General features: G+C 43.0%; 2 protein-coding genes and 1 long non-coding RNA gene across 6 annotated transcripts in view; 1 reads left to right on the top strand and 2 right to left on the bottom strand.

Moving 5' to 3' along the window:
* The first annotated feature begins 29 nt into the window (after positions 1-29).
* Positions 30-2777, top strand: LOC119617335. The gene is made up of 2 exons (XR_005233569.1): positions 30-325; positions 1561-2777. It is a non-coding gene; the product is annotated as an uncharacterized LOC119617335 (long non-coding RNA).
* On the bottom strand, positions 342-13287 carry kdm2ab (lysine (K)-specific demethylase 2Ab). The gene is made up of 23 exons (XM_017428204.3): positions 13105-13287; positions 12655-12697; positions 11122-11260; positions 10895-10973; positions 10761-10807; positions 10120-10298; positions 9785-9891; positions 9234-9327; positions 8697-8850; positions 8473-8588; positions 7266-7392; positions 6824-7158; positions 6662-6739; positions 6212-6469; positions 5790-5918; positions 5032-5118; positions 4708-4932; positions 4565-4594; positions 3403-4436; positions 2487-2650; positions 2253-2399; positions 1938-2153; positions 342-1859 (listed from the first exon to the last, which is right to left on the bottom strand). The coding sequence occupies exons 2-23, from the start codon at positions 12688-12690 to the stop codon at positions 1678-1680; spliced, it is 3963 nt and encodes a 1320-aa protein (XP_017283693.1). The 5' UTR covers positions 12691-12697; positions 13105-13287; the 3' UTR covers positions 342-1677.
* A 1742-nt stretch (positions 13288-15029) lies between these two features.
* Positions 15030-18403, bottom strand: part of stx3a (syntaxin 3A) — a 20527-nt gene continuing 17153 nt past the window's right edge. For 3 of the 4 annotated variants that reach the window (XR_005233598.1, XM_017428246.3, XM_017428244.3), the window contains exons 10-11: positions 18000-18100; positions 16374-17698 (exon numbers count right to left, since the gene is read on the bottom strand). Coding sequence is in view for 3 of the 4 variants with exons in the window: in XM_017428246.3 (XP_017283735.1) it covers positions 18008-18100 (93 nt within the window). In the remaining variant the exon portion in view is untranslated. Of the gene's footprint in view, positions 15822-15903; positions 15995-16373; positions 17699-17999; positions 18101-18403 lie in introns of those variants that run through there. The other variant, XM_017428247.3, reaches the window with a different exon arrangement.

Below are 18403 nucleotides of genomic sequence, written 5' to 3'. Positions count from 1 at the left end.
TCCGAAAGGAGGGGGGGGGGGGGGGCAGGTGCGAAGTCGGCCGGTGTCTAAATGAGGTGGATCCAGTTTTGTAAGCTTTCTGTCAAAATAAAACCAGCTCCTTTTCCCCTTTCACACCAAGGTTACACGAGTTCAGATCCTCTGGAAAACATCAGCTTTTTTTAACCACAATCCAGTAATGTTCTCCCAACTGCAGCAGCCTTTATATATGGGATCCAAAGCGTCTTTGTTTCCAGGTTAGGCAGAGATGCCGGGTGGAGCCAGAAGGAGAAAAAAAAATGCAAATAAATGGTTTTAAACAGGAACAGTCAATCTTAGGCGATTGGTAAGTAAATCAGAAACAGTGTTCAACATTTCTTTATTTTTCTTGAAAAATAACACAACATGAAGTGAAAAAAGCTTCTCAAAATAATTACAATGCTACAGGATTCCCATTTGTTTTGTTTTCTTTTAATAATCTAAGAGAGGAGAAACACATTTACACAAAAGTAAATATTTATATACTTATATTTTGGGAGATATGGCCAGGAGAGTGGTAGGAGACCTTTCATAAAGAGTCGTAACACTTGACGAGAACGAAAGAAGCGAAGAAATTAAATTTTACATCTCCACACTGAACTGAACAAGTAGATAATCACATTTGTTTTAACCATAAAAGAAAAAAAAAACGGTATCAAAGAGGGGCGGAGAGCAGTTTCCTCTAGAGTATTTTTGCTTAAAATGCTGTCTGTACAAAAAACAAAACAATTAAAGTTCAGAAATAATAGCACCTGAAGTTAAACTTGAACTGCTGTTTGAAAATGCACCATTTATACGACTTGTCCTCGGCTTCTCCCTGCCCTTTTTTTAAATTTTTTTTTTGGAGGGGTGGGGTGGGGGTGAGGTCTTTTGCTTCGATGATTGCCAACTCACACTGTCTTTGTACCATCTCACGTGACACGTACACCACTGAAGAACTGTTGCATTAAAATGACGCGAAGAGCTCAATCCCAAACTGGTAAACACAGGCCATTCCAGTAGTTTGACGCAAAAGTCTTTTCATTTCCAAAAAATAAAAAAAATAAAAATCTCAACGCATAACTGTTGTGCATAAAGCGCAAGTCAACTTAACACTTTCTCCCTGACGACAAAACGATAAACGTCCCGTTTACTTGAAGCACCTAAACGTAGCTGGATGAGCTCAAATGTATTGCAAAGACAAGTATGAATTTATGGTGGATCAGCCGAACAGAACAATCCTTCCAGAAAAATTTATTTTTATTAATTTTTTTTAAATCTTAAGGATGCAACTTTAAAGTGTTTGCTCATCTGTCTGAAGGCAGAAGCTTGGGATGGGAGTCGAGACTGAGGAGGAGCTTATCCACAGGAAGTGAAGCCTAAAACAGATAATCAATCGTTCTCCTGCTCCTGTAAATAAAAATGTTTGGTTTTTTTTCTTTTTTTTTTAAATGGAACATTAACAATAAAATAAAAGCTGCTGAGTCTCTTTGTAGGTACAAAGAAAAAGAAAGAAAAAAAGTAAGACGTGTTGTTTCAGCTGTGATGTTTTCCCCCCAACAGTGACCACGTGAGCAAGCCGTCCACATGGGACCCCACCCCTCCCCATGGCTTCCTGCGCCCGTGTGTCGTCCACGTCAGGATCTCAAATCCCTCCCTGCGGCAGGGGACCGTGGGCGACTAGGATATCCGCTGGATCAGCTTTTCGTCTGATAAGCAGTAGAGCGTGTTGACCGACAGCTCCGAGATGAAGGCCTCGCAGGCCTTTCTGGAGACGCCTTTGCAGCCTCGCAGGTCGAGCAGCGACATGCACGAGAGGCGGCGGAGGTACTTCAGACACGCGTCTGTCAGCTTGCTGCAGCCTGGGAGAGACAAACACACGCTTTGATTACGCTGGAGTGGATCAGCGTGAACGCTTGCTCCTGAGGAGGTCGTCTCACCTCCCAAATTGAGCTCTGTCAGTGTGTTTCGGGTGGACGAGCCGACCGCGGTCAGAAGGTTGATGGAGTGGTCAGTGAGGCTGTTGCAGTGGGAGAGGTCCAGTCTTGTTAGATGGGGCATGTGGCGGATCACCAGACGCAGAGTGGAGTCGCTGATATCCAGACCCGCCAGACGCAGACACTGCATGTTCCGCAGCGGGCTGCGATTGTCACAGCCTGAAGCAGACGGGTCGGTTAAACACAAATCAAAGAGTTTGATAAGAGACGGAGAGAAAATAAACTAACTAATGCAGACTGAGGCTGCCCTCTACTGACCTGAAGGAGTGACTAAATCTCTGATCTGAGAGTCTTTGACCCCGTCTGCGTACCGCAGGTCCAGAGACCGAAGGAGAGGACAACCGGTGGAGGACAGAGCTGAAATGGACGACCAGGAACAACCAGACAGCATTAGATCCTTCAGCCCTGAGAAACAGATGGCACTTGAGTTAATACAGAGGAATTTTAAAAAAAATGTAAACCCTTGAAATTTAATGGCTAGGCGTTGTGTACCAGGCAGGCGGCCAATGAGCCAGTTGAGCTGTTTTTTCGAGATGTTTGTCCAGGAGAGGTCGAGCGTGATGGGCTGTCTCTTGATGATTCCTGTGAGGGCCTGAGGGGTGACGTTTCGCTTGATGCTCAGGTCGATCCGCGCCCAAAGCCTTTTGTCTAAACACCTACAGACAAGCAGAGATTCTTTAACAACAGTCTTTTCCTACACTTGTATGGTTTTGTGTAGAGATTTTGTTTGACTGCACTCATTAAACAGAGCATTTATAACTCAACATAATTCAGAAACGGGAACCTAAACTGAAAAACATTAAATGTTCTTCCCTACGTTCCTCTGCTTACTGAAGAAAATACCCTAAAGATGCCATTTAATACTGCGATATAAAGTCACTGCAGCCAGTTGCACAGAAATGTTTGGAACATTGGATTGTGTTTTATCATCTTTCTAACAATGGGAACAGACACTGACTGTGTTTTAATAAGGCTTGGCATGTGAGTTTTTGATTTTAAAAAGACAAATCTGTGAACATTTTCAAGCAGATGCTGAGCCGTTCACACTTTGTCAGCGTGTCGCCGAAACCTGCTACGCCAGAGAAGATGGCTTCATATACACGCTTCTCACAAATTAATCTAAACAAACTGAGCCTTTAGCTTCTAAAACTACAACAAAAACACTTCAATAATAATATTGAAGCGCTGCAGGTTGTAGCTGCGACATTCCAGTCAGCATTGCTTGGTGTGACCCGTTCTTCAGCTTCTATCCGTACGTTTAAATCTGATCAGACTGGCCCCAAAAATGAGAGAAAAGGGTCATCTGAGCTCTGAAAGAAGCAGCTTTTGGTTTTCATTGCAGCTTTACAGCCTTAACTGAAAAATCTGATCCAAAATGACGGTCTAATAAAAAACTAACGGCTCTTACCATTTGTACCAGTTCTTGCAGACGGCCATGCAGACGCACAGATCTGCACGACTTAAGTAGCGAAAGACGGACACCCAAACCTCCCTCTCACAGCTCGGGTGGCTGCCGGCGCTCTCCCTGTCTGTCTCCCCGCCTCCTTCCTGCAGGGCAGACAGAGGGATGCGGAGATGCTGCAGCTCGGACGAGGAAGAAGCCGCCCCGTTGCTCAGCTTCGCCGGCCTGGTTGGTCTCGACCTTTTTGACGCCTCCAGCCTCTCCGGGTGGGAAGGATGAGAGTATGTGTGTCCGCTCCGGGTTTGTGGAGGTGCGTGCCTGTTCGGGTGCTGCTCCGGACACGGGCCACAGTTTCTAATCGGGGGTCTGATGAGAGTTCTGCTCTGGTTGTGCGCTGTAGAAGTGGCAGTTTGAGAGGCCACAGCCTCTAATCTGGGGACGATGGCTGACGAGTCCTGTTTTGCTCTGGGTGGCCTCTGAAGTGTCACTTTAAGATTTGAGCCATCTTTGTCCCCTTTTGGAATGTCCTGCTCCATCTCCTCTTCCTCATCCTCCTCTGCACCATTTTGGTTGGGTGCCTCACCCCCATCATCGTCTTGTTCTTTAGCCGCCGTTCCTCCTCGCCTGGACTGGGGCTGGTTCTCTTTATCCCCTCCCCTCCTGCTGTTCAGTCCGCTCTCCTCTTCCTCCTCCTCCTCCTCGTTGCTGCTGCTGCTGTTGTTGGTGCTGCTGCTGCTGCTGTCCTCGCTCTCTTCCTCCTCCAGCTCCGTACGCCCCCCCCCACCTCTGATACCTCGTCCTGCTCCTCCTCCTCGCAGCCTCACGCCTCTCCCCCTCCCTCTGCGGGGCTCGCCTTTGGGTTCGAGCACCAGCTGCTGCTGAAAGGAGCCGATCCCTCCCGGAACGCTCCTGTAAGACGAGCCACTTGTCCAACTGGAGCTTCGACCTTTGCCCTGAGACAGGCTGCTGCTCGGAGAGTGCAGGCGGGACATGAGCCGGGAGCTCAGCAGCCTCGGAGAGCGATCTAAAGTCGACTGTTTCTGAGAGTTAAAAATACAAGACTGAGGTAACTCATGCTTCAAACACTCATCCCAATCATTGAAATCAAAATGTTACAACAACAATTATCGACTGCTTGAAGTTTCATTAAAAAAAGGGAATTTCTTACTCTTAAAAGTTTGGTCCTCTCCAGTTTTATCTGCAAGAAGAAGTTGAGGAATAAAACCTTTACAAAAACCAATACATACTTAATATTTTAAACTGTAAAAAAAAACTGGAAAGTTCAAATAATTCAAAGTGTGTAGTCTTTACCCTTTTCTTTAGTCGGTACTCCAGTGCACTCTCTCTTTTGCGATTCTGTTGATGCTGCAGCAGCAGTTTCTGTGAAGGTGGCGGAGCCGTCGGTCGACCCGGGGGTCTACTGCGCCTCCCTCGTCTCGCCGCTTCTCCGGCACCGTTGCCTTCCTGATAGCCGAGTTTGGACTGCGGCGAGAACGTTGAACCGTCCGACTCGGCGCTCTCCTCGTCACTGGAAGACTGACGTTGAAGCATAGGTTAGTGTGTGCGTCAAAATAAAATCCCTACAAAACGTTAATAAAGACGTTTGATATTTGTGTGTGTGTGTGTGTGTTGTACCTCTGATGCAGAGCCTTTGCCTTGGTAACATTTTGGACATTCCCAGCAGCTGGGGAGGTCCTTATTAATCTTCCCCTCCCCGGGTTCCTGTAACAGAGCAGGCAGACGCTTGAAACACAAACTATAGGTTGACCAACAAACGCAGCTTTGCAGGCAGCAAAGCAACAACTCAGGAACTCTGACCTGTTCAGTTTCAGATCACTGACAGGCAGGTGATGATTCGATCTGATCAGTCGATACATACACCACTTCTCTGACGGCTGACAAACACATTACTACATGTAGAGTTGTGTGTGTTTATACAGAGTTTAAAAGAAATCCAGCTCTCAGACTGTTTCAGTGTTTCTGTAAACTTGTGCATACAGAGTCAGCAAAACAGAGCAGCCATCATGACTTACACATTGTCTGCATCAAACCCATTTTGGACTACTGCTACTACTGGAGTGATGACTATAAATACTGTCACTTTTGAATCAAAGAAATGGAGAAAATGATCTCATATAGAGTCCAACAAGTCATCCTTTGACTGTTTGAGTGGGGAAAAAAAAAATCCTTTGAAGTGATCTGAAATTGTAAAATTATTTAATCATATTTATTTAATGAATTTATTTAATTTACTGAATATTTTACAAAAGAAAGAAAAGATAAATAGGGTGCTCCCAGCTGCAAATCTTAAAAAAAAAAAAAATCAGAACCAGAAAGTCAGACTTTGAAGGCAAGAACAGAGCGAGACTTTACTGGAGCTGAGGAAGACTCACCTTAACGCACTGACGATGGATAATCTGTGAACAGACCGTGCACTCCATGAGAGAGTGAGTGCTCGGGTTTGACTCGTCGAACTCGCCCTCTCCGCAAACGGCACATCGAGCTGTGTTGGGCAAGGCGGGCTGGAGGACGGACAAAACATCATGAAAACCTCAGATCTGACGCCGGCACGAGCTGCACATTTCAGCTGTGAAACTCAGTGGAACTGAGATCAGTAATCCCTTTTATAAAGGATCGTGTCACGAGTACGAGCAACATTTTCACAATGTTACTTCAACTTCCTGAGTAGAAATCTACATAGAGGTTAAAGCAACATTATCAATTTAAGATTTAACAAACAAACACAGAGAGAGAGAGAGATAAGCCACACTATTTGGTTTCCTACATACAAAATGCAACCACAGGTATGTCTTACCATTAGACACTGTCTCATGATGCAGCCCTTCTTCATCCGTCCAGACCCACCGAACTTCCTCATGTCGAGGCAGTACTGGCAGTCGCCACACTCTTTCCGGCGGCAGGCGGCGCAGCGCTTGCACCTCACCCGTCTGCGCCTCAGAGCTGAAATGGAGGTGCGTTTGGTGGGCCTCTGAGACTTGTGGAGGGAGGGGCCCAACCGGGGAGGACGGCACAGAACAGGTGGAGGGGGGGTGGGTGGCTGGTACCAGGTTGGCTGCAGAAAACCAGAAGCAAACAGTTGGAAAGGAACGTTACTCAGGCTTACGCCCGCTTGTGTCGAGCATCTGAATCAACGGTCGCGCCTTTGTGATGAGCTGCACTTAAAGACTTAATATCATTGATTTAAGAAAGAAACATTCCTTTGTACTTGCTGAAAAATAAAATTAAAAGATTTGTGAATGCTCACCCTTTTAGGCCATTTGATAATAGGCTCTCCAGTGTAGGCAAGCTTAACATCGTTATTTACACACTTCTTCAAAACAATCTAGAGATAAAATCGAGAGGCGCAAATCAGTAAAAGGCGAACGATGTCAATGTGAAATCTCAGCGTTTATCTGGAGATGCCAACCTTCGTGTCCTCAAGCAGGGCCGCGGCATTTCTAATCCCCGCAGGGACGCACTTTTTGTGGGCAGGCAGCTCCTCCAGCTTTCCTACGAGGTTCCAGAGGCCCTCCAGCTCAAAGGGGGTCAGCACGTGCTGAGGGGTGGTCACTTGGGCTGCCTGGTCACTTCTGACTACTACTTCTTCTTCCTCTTCTTTTTCTTCTTCTTCCTCTTCCTCCTCTTCTTCTTCTTTGACCTCTTCTTCCTTATCATCGACCTCATTTTCATCCTCACTATCAATTCCATTGGAGGTGCCATCCATGGAGAGATTGTTGACTTCGAGGTCGGCTGGAGTCAGCCCTGAAAAGCAGTGGTATAAGTCAGCGATGAACCCAGGAGGCTGTTTGAGGAAAAAAAAAAAAAAGAAAAGAGTTTCTTTTTGTTGTTGTTGTTTTATCTATTCTTACCGATACCAAGTGAGTATTTCTGGAACTCGGGTGTGAGGTGGGAGACGTTGGTCAGACAGTAAAGGTATCTCTCCAGGACGTACCAACACATCTCATAGTAAAACGGGTAGCGGAACTTTGCTGGAACCTGAAGAACGTAAACAAGTTAGTAAAATACAGGGAATCATCGCAGTTATAATTAAACTGTTAATCAGTCAAACACCACTGAGAGACAGTAAAACACATTTACCCACTGAGAAAAAGTGTATAAATGAATTTAGACATCCATAACAGTTTTGTGGCTGTTGAGGGAGAAATGTGATTTATCTGAAGGGACCAGATTTGTCATTAACACCTGCCTGTCTCTTCTGATGCAGCTGAACACTTGGAGATGAGTTATAATTATGGGAAGTTTATTGTTTCTCCACCAAAGCAAAGCAAAAGTAGAGATGTGTGATTATTACAGTGTGTGAGAAACATAAAAAAGGTGCCAGACACTCCAGCTCTCTGTGTACTCTATTAGAAAATACGGATGGAGCTGAAGAGATGGTGTTTTTTTAAGTTATTTTTGTTTTATTGTATTCTGGTCATTAGTTTCTCTTCTAAACCCTGGTGTGTCACACTAACCTGTCATGTAGGCAAGCTAAAGGTCTATAAATCTAACTAAGCTGATAAAACCTGTTTGAAAACTTGAAAATGAATTTTTTTCATTAACTATTAAGATCTCTCTTGTTAAAGTTGCAAAATACAGCATTATATTTTTGTTTTTGGCTAAATATGTACAGAAACTAATAGTAAAGAATCCTCAGCCAATGCTGTGAAGAAAATGCTGTGTGAAGAAAACAAAAATCCTTTGTGCCACTAAACAAACTGTTTTCAGGAAATATCTTCATTTTGTCTGATTGGACCGCTGTTCCACCGTATAAGTGACGGGATTCAGGAAATGTGGACTAAAACTTTGGTTACAACTTAGGGCTCAAATAAATCAGGTTTTATTTTGATGAGTTCAGCTCAAAAAGACACGGATTATAAAGTTAATAAAAAAGATACGTGAGCAGGAAGGTTAGTCTGATTTCATCAGGGTAACTTTATCACCAGATAGAGATGAAGATTAATCTAACTGCATCTTATTGATTCTGTCAGATTTCATTCAACATTTTGAAGAATCTTTGTTTTCCGGAGTAGCTCAGAGGTGGAAATTTGAAACACGAGGCCAAGCGCTTCTCACCCGAGTGCGGTCCTCGATGTTGTAGATGTTGAGCTGCATGGGGATGTTAAAGCTGTGCAGGAAGTTTCCCCCAAACACCAAAGTGTCCTCTGGAGTGTAGACGGCATGAATCCAACCTGCAACCCGAGAAACCAAACTCTCTGAATGAACGCAGAGGCCACGTGTGTGGATGTTGGTAGAAAACGTGTCTGACTGTGTGTTCGGTATTTGCTGCCGCCTCAGACCTGATGGGATTATGAAGGTGTTGCCTTGGCTGAGCTCTATCCTCTGACAGTCGTAACATTTGTCCCCCAAGAAGATGTCGCCCTGCTTTCCAGACAAGACCCAGTTTTCATACATGTCCAAGTTCTGAGGCGTGGGAGGAATGAGCCAAAAGACCTGTGGGAGGCAAATAAACGTACATTAACCGAGTTTAAGAAATACACAGAGTACACGTCAGATCAATTATTTTAAGAAGAAGTCAATCCATGAGAAGGTTTCAGTACAGATGCATCTGATCAAACATCTCATGAGAATATTTATCATGTTCTACATCAAAACATCTGTGTTAAAGAAATTAATTCATCACAGTTGTTTAAATTAGTTTTTCTCTGGTTTACAGTGTAGGTAAATGTATCTTTGTATTACATGCTTACAGTCAAAGTAAAAAGCTAGTACTTCCCATTAATTGTGGAGTTTAATGTTTCAGGAAATTACAATTCAAAATAAAAGGTGTTTTCTAATAAAATTAAAAGCCAACAACCAAACTTTCAAACACTGACCTTCGCCCCTCGCAGAATGTGGTACCAGACTGACGTTCCACCGAAATCGATGTGGAAGTCTGTGAAGCAGTCCTGCACACTCATGAGGCAGTACCTGCCAGATACAGATGAAGGACAGGGAAGACTTTAACTTTTGGATAAAAATCACAATTTAATGCTGAAATAGAAAAAAAAACTTATTGTTTTATCTAATATGTAAAATGGTAAATGGCTTGCACTTGTATAGGTTGTTGAAGGACCCCAAAGTGCTTCACACTATATTCATTCATTCACCCATTCATCCACACACTGATGGTGGTCAGCTACATTGTAGCCACAGACTGACAGAAGTGAGACTGCCATGACACCAGCGCCACCAAACCCTCTGACCACCACCAGTAGGCAAGGCAGATGAAGTGTCTTGCCCAAGGAAGACAGCTGAGACGGGGGCTCAAACCAGCAACCCTCCGGTTACAGAATGAACCCCTACCTCCTGAGCCACCGCTGCCCTGTGACGTGTGTATCTTTACTGAGAAACAGTAAACGTGACACTGAGCTCAGTCGTCACTCACTTCTGTACTTTGGGATAATGCATGTCTATGATGGCGTTAGTGGAGTCTCTCTGTCTCTCCTTCAGGTGGCGGGGCCACATGTTGTCCACCCAGTCTATCAGATCCACCTGAGCAATCAAGAGAAGACGAAGACACAAACAATCATTCAAGGTTCTCTGCAACAAAACTGACAGCTGTTCCATAAGCAGACAAAACCGTATTCCTACCATCATGAAATTGCTTCTCTAGAGCTTTCTCAGACACAAACAAAGGTTTTTCTGTGCTGCACAGGGTGACTTTTTAAATTACAGCGTAAATCCAGGTCATCTTAAAAAAGGTAATAAACAGATTTTTACCGACGCCGGACGTTTGACCAGATTCTCTAGCCTGGTGTGGCTGAACTCCAGACTGATGACGTTGTAGAGCTTTTCCCTCTCAGACGGTGGCGTCTCATAGTAGCGTCGCCACTGAGCCATCGACATCTCGATTCCCTTTTGGGTGTTCACGTCCATAACGTCCACGATCCGTCGACTACCTGGAAAACATTTGACAGGGGCGTGACGATCAAAACTACTGTAAAAAATAAAATTCAGCGTTCACCCTAATAATCAGTGCTCACTCTGTACAGCGTCTATTATCTCTAATGAATGCCCTGAAGAAGCTGAAGTTTTTAGGAACAAACATTTTTCAGCAATCTACAATAACTTGAACACCTTAAATAATGTGATGGTGAATATTTTTAAGAATATATAAGTTTAAACAATAAGAATAATATTAAAAAGCCTAATTAACTGACAGAGACATTTTACATGTAATAAGGAAATTTAAATACTACAATGAAAAAGAAAAAGGGTGTATTTATGAATTATCTGCGTGGCTAAGTTTAACCAGATTTATCAGAGCTGCAGGTACGACAAGCTGATGTACCAGATCTCGTGTTGCGTTTGAGTATGAGCAGTGAATACATTTACTCTGAACATATAAATCAGAAACTTACCAACAAACAACTTAACATCGCTCACACTGAAATCAGGGTCTGGCATTCTGTAAGACAGAGATTAATTGTTGGACGATCAGAAGTTTTGATCTTTTTGGTTTTTTTCTTGCATACTGGAAGTTACTGGGACTTACTGTATGCCGAGCCCGTCAGCTTTCCTGAAAATGATGGGGTCCCTGAGACCTTCCCTCTGTATGTATTCATATGTGAAATCTAACCAGGGGGGACACAAAGCAACAAACTTGAAAAAAAGAACTATAATCTGCCATTATTATAACAGTTTTTGCCTCTACAGGACCCTCTGTAGGAGGTGAATTCTGGTTGGTTTTATGTTCTGTTCATCTCCTTGTAGACATCTCACCTTTACCCTCCATGAGTTTGACCATATCAGAGCCGAACCTCTCGCACTGCAGCTTCTCATCCAAGTCGAACATTCGTTTCCCTTCGATTTCCTCGTCGGAGATCCCATCGTCCTGGTAGCGACGGCGCGTACCCGTACGCTGAGGACAGAAAAATAATAAAAATCTGTTAAACATGAGAAATGTGAGCAACTAAAAATCAGACGGACAGGGATGGCAGAGATTCTACTTGTTTAACTCATTTTTGCTATTACAAAAAGTGAGGCATTTATAGATTTAAAAAAAAATAAATAAATAAAAAAAAAGAGCTGAATTTAACTCTGACAACTTTGCAATGAACAGGCCATTCTTTATTACTCACAAATTATCTTTTACGCTTTTCTTGTTGATTTATTTGTTTACTTTTTGGTCAATGTCTCGACATAAATGTCAAGCATGCTCACTTTAGTGTAAAACTACGAGAGGTGGTCCTTTAAAAACAGTAAGTAGTCCAACCAAAACCAAGGCAGCATGAATAAAACCCGAGCGTAAAAAAAGATACGGAAACATCGCTTCATGCATCTACAAGAGATCTTACTGAAATCTATCTGATGAGGTGTTAAGTGACACCAGCGGGAGGCGTCCTTTATCCCTAAATAGTTACAGGGTACTATTAATTGTCACAGGCCAAAAAAAAAAGGAGAAAAGTCTTCCATGTAACACACAGATCAAGAATCACAATAAATCAATCCAACAGGATGAGGCAACCAGCCCCTGAACCAGTTAATGTCAGAAACAAACAATAAAGCTTTACAATAGCGGGGTTAATCTTCCACACGTTGCCTCCCCCCACCTCACCCCTACCCACATAAAGCACTGCTTGGCTAGACAGATGGATCAAGCACAAAACCCCTTGCTCTCATATTCCCCCAACCCCCCACCCCTTTAACACGACAAATAAAGCCTTATCCAAACTACTGCAGCTACAACCATCCATCTGAATTAGAAACACTTAACTTCAAAAAGGGAGGGGTTAGTTATGCTTATGAAGATAATAAATCTGGGAAAGGACGGTTTTAATAGGAAACACGGGACCAACTTTATCTGTGTTTTAAATAGAAATTGGTTATCCAACAAATAAGCCATTAAAAGCCATTGCTAGACTATAATCAGGCACATTTAACCTATTTAATAAAGCACACTTCAAACCAGTGGTATAAATTATGCTTTTATTATAGTCTATTGGTTTAAAAACGAGAGTCGCAGGAGGCCGAGCGAGCGCTGTCAGGTTTCGACGGTGAACTTGACCTCCTCCTGAACCCGGAGGGTCTTTAAACAAGTTCATTACTGTCAGAGAGACACCTCCATCCTCCATCAGGAGGTGCAACACTCAATCACTGCCAGGGGCCGAGCCGAGCCGCTCGAAACGGCCGCTTCTGCTGAACCGAAAGGCTTCAAAAGGTGTTTTAAGACACACACAGACACGGCAGGAAACACCTCAGCCGTGTTGTAAACAGAAAACAGCTCGGCGGAGGTAGCGGCTAGGAGCTACTTACCAAACGTTTGCTGTACCGTGTGTGGGGATCCTCCATAGTAACTCTGTAACAAAAAAAAACCAAGTTGCGAGTTAATTGCCAAGACGCGCTGATTAAACACCGGCCGACTGTCGGACTGTTTAATGTGGTTTACAGTCTTTGGGGCAGCTCTTTCTGATGAGATCGTTAGCGGGATGCTAACGTTAGCCAGCGAGCTAACGTTAGCATCACACACACGATACCAAACATTTAGCTTCTGTCATTTTTATTCCGACAAAAGCAGCTATGCCTCAACGTGGAAAATAAGAGCCATTGTGTCTACATTCAGCCTGGCGTTATCTTTATCTCCGACTGGCTTAGCTGACTACCATCCCTTTCCCCCCGGTCGTTGGCTACCGTTGGTGCTAGCTGGTTACCGTTAGCCTCGTCCTGCGGGGCAGTTGGAAGCTTTTCGGTTTTTTCTTTTTTTACCTTTTAACTCCGCTCAGGCGCCGCTTGTCAAAAATAACACGTCCCGACTAGACCGTCCGAAGCTTCGCGGTGAAGTTTTCCCCCATGTTACGTGTTTAAAAACGGACCATATTTGGCTCTGCTTGTATTATTGTGCGATAAAGTTACGAGTCGCTCCGGGCCGCCATTTCAGCTGGTCAGAAAACACACACAAAAAAAGGGGAAAAAAACCCAGCTCAGGACCCGCCAATCGCTCACCCTATTGGTCAACACATTGGCATAGGCTCGCTGTGATTGGTCACAGCAGGTGCTATTTAAAAACATGTTAGAATATATTACCGCACGTGAGGACTTGGTTTTTACTTCAGCGGCTGAGGAGAGACGGTGTTAGGTAAAATAACTATAAAAACAGCTAAATCTGATATAAACTGAGTACAAAAAGTAAAATATGAATATTTTACAAGGAGAATAGATCACATAATGGGATGTTTCTTTGACATTTCTTTTATTAAAGCGTTCAAAATAATACCTAAATATAGAAATATTATCAAAGTGATTGAATATTCAACATTAGAGCAAATCTTACATACATGGATAAAATAAACATTACCAAAAGGGGACTAATGGACACAGAACTTAGGGCATTTCAAGGCAAAATTTTCTATTTTATTACAGAAATATGAAACTACTTCACTTCTACTAATACTAATATTATTTCTGTAATACTGAAATTATAATTTACCTACTGTATATCACTACATATATTCAAAAAAGAGAAGTACAATAATCACAATGAAAAGTAAAAAAAAGACCTAAATGAAAAGCTCTTGTATCAAAAAAGGTCAAAATGAGACAAAACTTACAATATCGCCATTTCAAAAAATAATGGCACATATAAGCTGTAGATATTGTTTTATATTTGATTTGTGATGTGGCCATGTTTGTCAAATTGTGACTAAAATCAATAAAAAGTTGTTCACAAAACTTACAGTATCGCAACAAAGACAAAACCGGTCCGGTACAGAACATTTATATCAAACTAAGATGATTCTTTTAACCCCTACGAGTTTCCAGGAACTGTTTCTTCCACTTGAACAATATTACAAACATAAAAGCATCTTGGCCTCAAATGACCTCATTCCTCTAGTTTTAGCTTCTCTCTATTGGCTGCTTAGAAAAGTTAAAACTTCTAACATGTAAAGCTTCCAACAACCAGATTTTATTGTTCCATATTTCCAACAGTTCGCTCTCAGACTGCAGGATTACTTGTGGTTTCTAAAGTTAAAAGTAGAAGAGGAAACAGAGCTTTCAGTTCTTGTGGAACCATCTTCCAGTTTCTGTCCGTGAGGCGGACACCCGGTCTACTTTTAAGACTTTCCTTTTTGATAAATCCTATAGTTCGGGTTGGTTTGGGTTTCCTGAGCTCTCCTTTAGTTCTGCTGCTATAGACTTAGACCACATGTCCTCCCTCTGCTGCTGCCTTCACTCACTCTGCTCTCCATGTTTGTATTTGTAATGAGCTCTATCATTAAACTTTGTTTGCCCCTATCCTCTGTGATCGTCTTCTTCCTGTTCTCTTTAACCTCAGCTGGAGGAGGATGGCCGCTCGTCCTGAGCCTGGTTCTGGTTCTGGTTCTGCTGGAGGTTAAAATGGAGTCATTCCTTTCCCCCGTCGCCGCCGTGCTGCTCTGATTCAAAGCAACCTTCTGGCTTCCTTAGATAGATACCATTTCATAATGTACTGTACGTGAATAGGAACGAATCGACTGTAACTGGATTTTAATCTGGACTTGTTTTTTTTCTCTTTTCTACAAAGCCCTGAGATGACTTTTGTTATGAAATAGGAAAATACTTTATGGCAAAAGAAACATTTACCTAAAAAAAAAATGAAAAAGTGACACTGAATTAAATTTAAAAGCAAAATCGTCACAGAACAAAAAGAATTGAGTTTCTTTTTAACAGTCTTAGTCTTTCTGCTTCATTTATGAGTCGAGTTTCCTCCAGACTCCGGTGGACAAAACGAGCGCACCCCACCTGACGTCACCGCGATGGGCGGAGCTTCTGAACAGCAGCAGAATGAGGCTCGAAAGGCCGGAGGGCTCCTCCGTCAGCTGCAGGTTCCCATCCAGGAGAGGATCAAGACTCACGATCAGTGCTTCAACAGAATAAACACATGTAGTTTGTTTCCCTTCATGGAGAAATATAAATAATATTAAATAATAAATCCGTCAGACAAGAAGCGAGGCACGCGCCGCACTTGCACAATTTGTTTTTATTACATAACAGGCTTTACTGAGTTCACAAACACAAGCTTCACTGACTCATGCAGAGAGATCACGCACGTTTCATTAAAGTTATGACAACACACAGGCCAGACAATGATACAGAAATAAATATTTGTTTGACCCAATCATGTTAGGAGCTTAAAATAATGCGACAAGTCCTCAAAAGTGATCCGTTTTTCCTTCAGCGCGCCACCAGGAGGCGCCAGATCCCAGCTGCACACAGAGACCAGCGAAGATTAAATGTCACATGAGAGGCCATCTGTCTGAGAACAGCCAGGCTGAGAAAAATCCACATTTATAACACTTTATACAGCAAAAAAAAAAAAAAAAAAAAAAAAAGAGGAGTTAGCATGGAAGGGAAAGGAGAACAGGACAGAAACTATATTATATAAAATTAGAATGATGGGTGGGACAAAAGCAAGGAAATGTTCTCATTTGGAGATCTCCGTATCCCTGGGAAGAACAGAAGAAAAAAAAATTGTGTTTAAGATGTTAAAGTGTGCAAACGAAGAGAAGATCCAGACGGACTTGTCACCTGTCTGAAACCTTTATGAGAAGAAGCTGTAGAGGTAGGAGAACCCCACGATCCCGATGATGGAGCAGCACAGCGTGATCATCATCTTCTTCTGCAGAAACAAAACCAGTTGGACGAGAGGAAGTGAAACCGGGCTCGAAGCAAAACACTGTTATTAATGCACTTATGGACACTGGTTTGAGGAAATGTTTGAGCAAAAGGAGAACAAAGGATAACAGGATAGGGTGTGTGTGTGTGTGTATATGTGTGTATGTGTGTGTAATAGGAAATAAAAGATGGCACAACTCACCTCCCGTTCTGCATCACAGGACCAGCCTTTAAACGCTGCACTTTGCAACACGGCCGTAAAAAACAAAACAAAAAAAAAAACCTCGACTCGACCGTTAAAACACTTTGACGCCCGGTCACCTGAAAGCGCTAAAACTCAGTCACAGATTTACTTTTCATCGTCACAAACAGAGCAGTCAGCCTTTTTTTAAAAAAAACAATAAACTTTAATTCTTCTGAAATAATTGACATTCAACATGAAACGATGTGCAACAGTTTCAGTTTTTGGCTTTTTTTGTTTCTCCCCTCCTTATTCCTTTTGTGATCCACAAAACCCATGCAGGAGGCCTCTTCATTTCAAGTATCTCCTCCAAACGGGCTTTTTTCCCCCCCCCCTTCATGATCGATTTAAACAGCTTCATACTTTTAATCGTGTCTTTAAGTAAAAGCAGATGATTCCAGATGTGATTAAAAGTCTGTTCAGTCAGCTGTCAGTCTAATAAACCAAATATAAACAGATTAGAAACAGCTTCTCTTGGCTCCAAACATTAAGTGCTGCTGAATCACTGAGCAAGGCGTGTTTCGAATATTCTAGACCAGAAAAAGTGGAAACGTGAAGCTCAAAAACAGTCATTTACAGCAGAAATGTTATCATCGTTAATTCATTTTGCTCTCAAACAGCCCTTGGAGGGACGGTTGGGTGTTCCTTCGACTGACCTGAAAGAAAATCTCCTTAAATCTTAGAAATACAAAAAAAAAAAAGAACTATTTGGAAGGCTTAAAGAGAATGAGTGTTACTTTAAGCAGCTCCTACGGTCACGTCTGTAGGTGTTTAAGCTTTAAGGCAATTCCTTTAAAAAAAAAAAAAAGTAAATGTCCGGCTTTTCTTTCACACGCTGACGAGATGCGCTCGTACAAACGGACCGCCGGGCCGCTTTTTAAGACGGCAGTGGCTACAGGACAACAAGTATTTAAATCTATTATTTACACAACGTTACAGAAACTTCAGCGTCGTCAGAGTGAAAGTGCATGAAACCAACAGGACCCCATGGCGGTGAACATCCGGTTCGTAAAAGTGTGTCGAGGCTCGTGGAGGCGAAGGGTAGCGATCTGGGAGGTCGCTGCGGTCTGAAGGGGTGAACGACAAACACACAGGGGAGGGGCTTTGGCACCAGATGTGTGACAATGAAACGTTCAGTGAAACTGGAGTGACATAATGATCAGTTATCTTTGGTTTCCCCTTTTTCTATGAACTCCTCATTCCTGGTTTGCAGCATCGTAAAACGTCCAAAAACAGCGAGAGTTGAAAAGGCCGCCGTCTCCTCTTTTTGTTTTAGGAGGTCAGATGTAGCTCCACACCTTGAATGTTCTTGTTTCATTGCAATGATCCGCGGAGGGTGGCTGAAACGGACGGACTGGACGATGACAACACAGATGATGGCAGCAGACAGGGTCTGGTTGAGGATGATGATGACGATGAGGAGGAGGAATGAGGGAAACCACAGCATACGCCGATGAAGATCACCTTCTACGGAGGGAGGGATACAGAGACAACAAGAGCTCGGTGTTAATGACCGAGCGCAGGAGCATTCAAATCACCCCGCAGAGCTTAGACGGCGTGCCACCAACTCCCCGCTAACACCGCTCTGTTTGTCCAGAGATGAGTGACGCAAAGCAGCAGGAAAAATAAAACAAAGCCACACACACCCAAGAGCTCTAAAAGCAAACAAACCTCAAGCAAGCTCCGTGGAGAGGAAGAGAACGTGTTTCCCCAAAGCGTGCCTCAAACCCACAAAACCCACTGCAGCATTTTCTATAAGTCCACTTACCTTTTAATTCAATTGGGTTTTTTCAGTCCTACTGTCAGCCCAATTATCAGAGCTAAGATTGCCAGTAAGACCGCCACAATCACCACTATTATCACCTTTTTCTGTTGGGAAGTACAGAAAGTCGGGTCAGCTCCAGGGCTCAGTGGAGAACGACAAAAAGTACTGCAACAGTTATGGTATCTGTCACTGTATGACAGGACTGAAGTTACCAAAATAAGAGTTTTACAGATTTGTATTAAAAAATTAAAAAATAAAAACAGGATAAGAACGACAAACTCCACTAATCCAGATTACTCACAAACAGATAAAATCTTCAGAGAAAAGACAAAGGCAGAAAAAGAGGAGACAGAAAAGCTGTGTGTGTGTGTGTCAGGGGGTGGTCTTGGTTCTGGTTCTTGGTTTGG

This window comes from Kryptolebias marmoratus, linkage group LG9 (assembly GCF_001649575.2).
Source record: "Kryptolebias marmoratus isolate JLee-2015 linkage group LG9, ASM164957v2, whole genome shotgun sequence".
Taxonomy (NCBI): Eukaryota; Metazoa; Chordata; class Actinopteri; order Cyprinodontiformes; family Rivulidae; genus Kryptolebias; species Kryptolebias marmoratus.
Note: the sequence above shows the minus strand (reverse complement) of the source record. Positions and strands in the feature narration are given on the sequence as shown.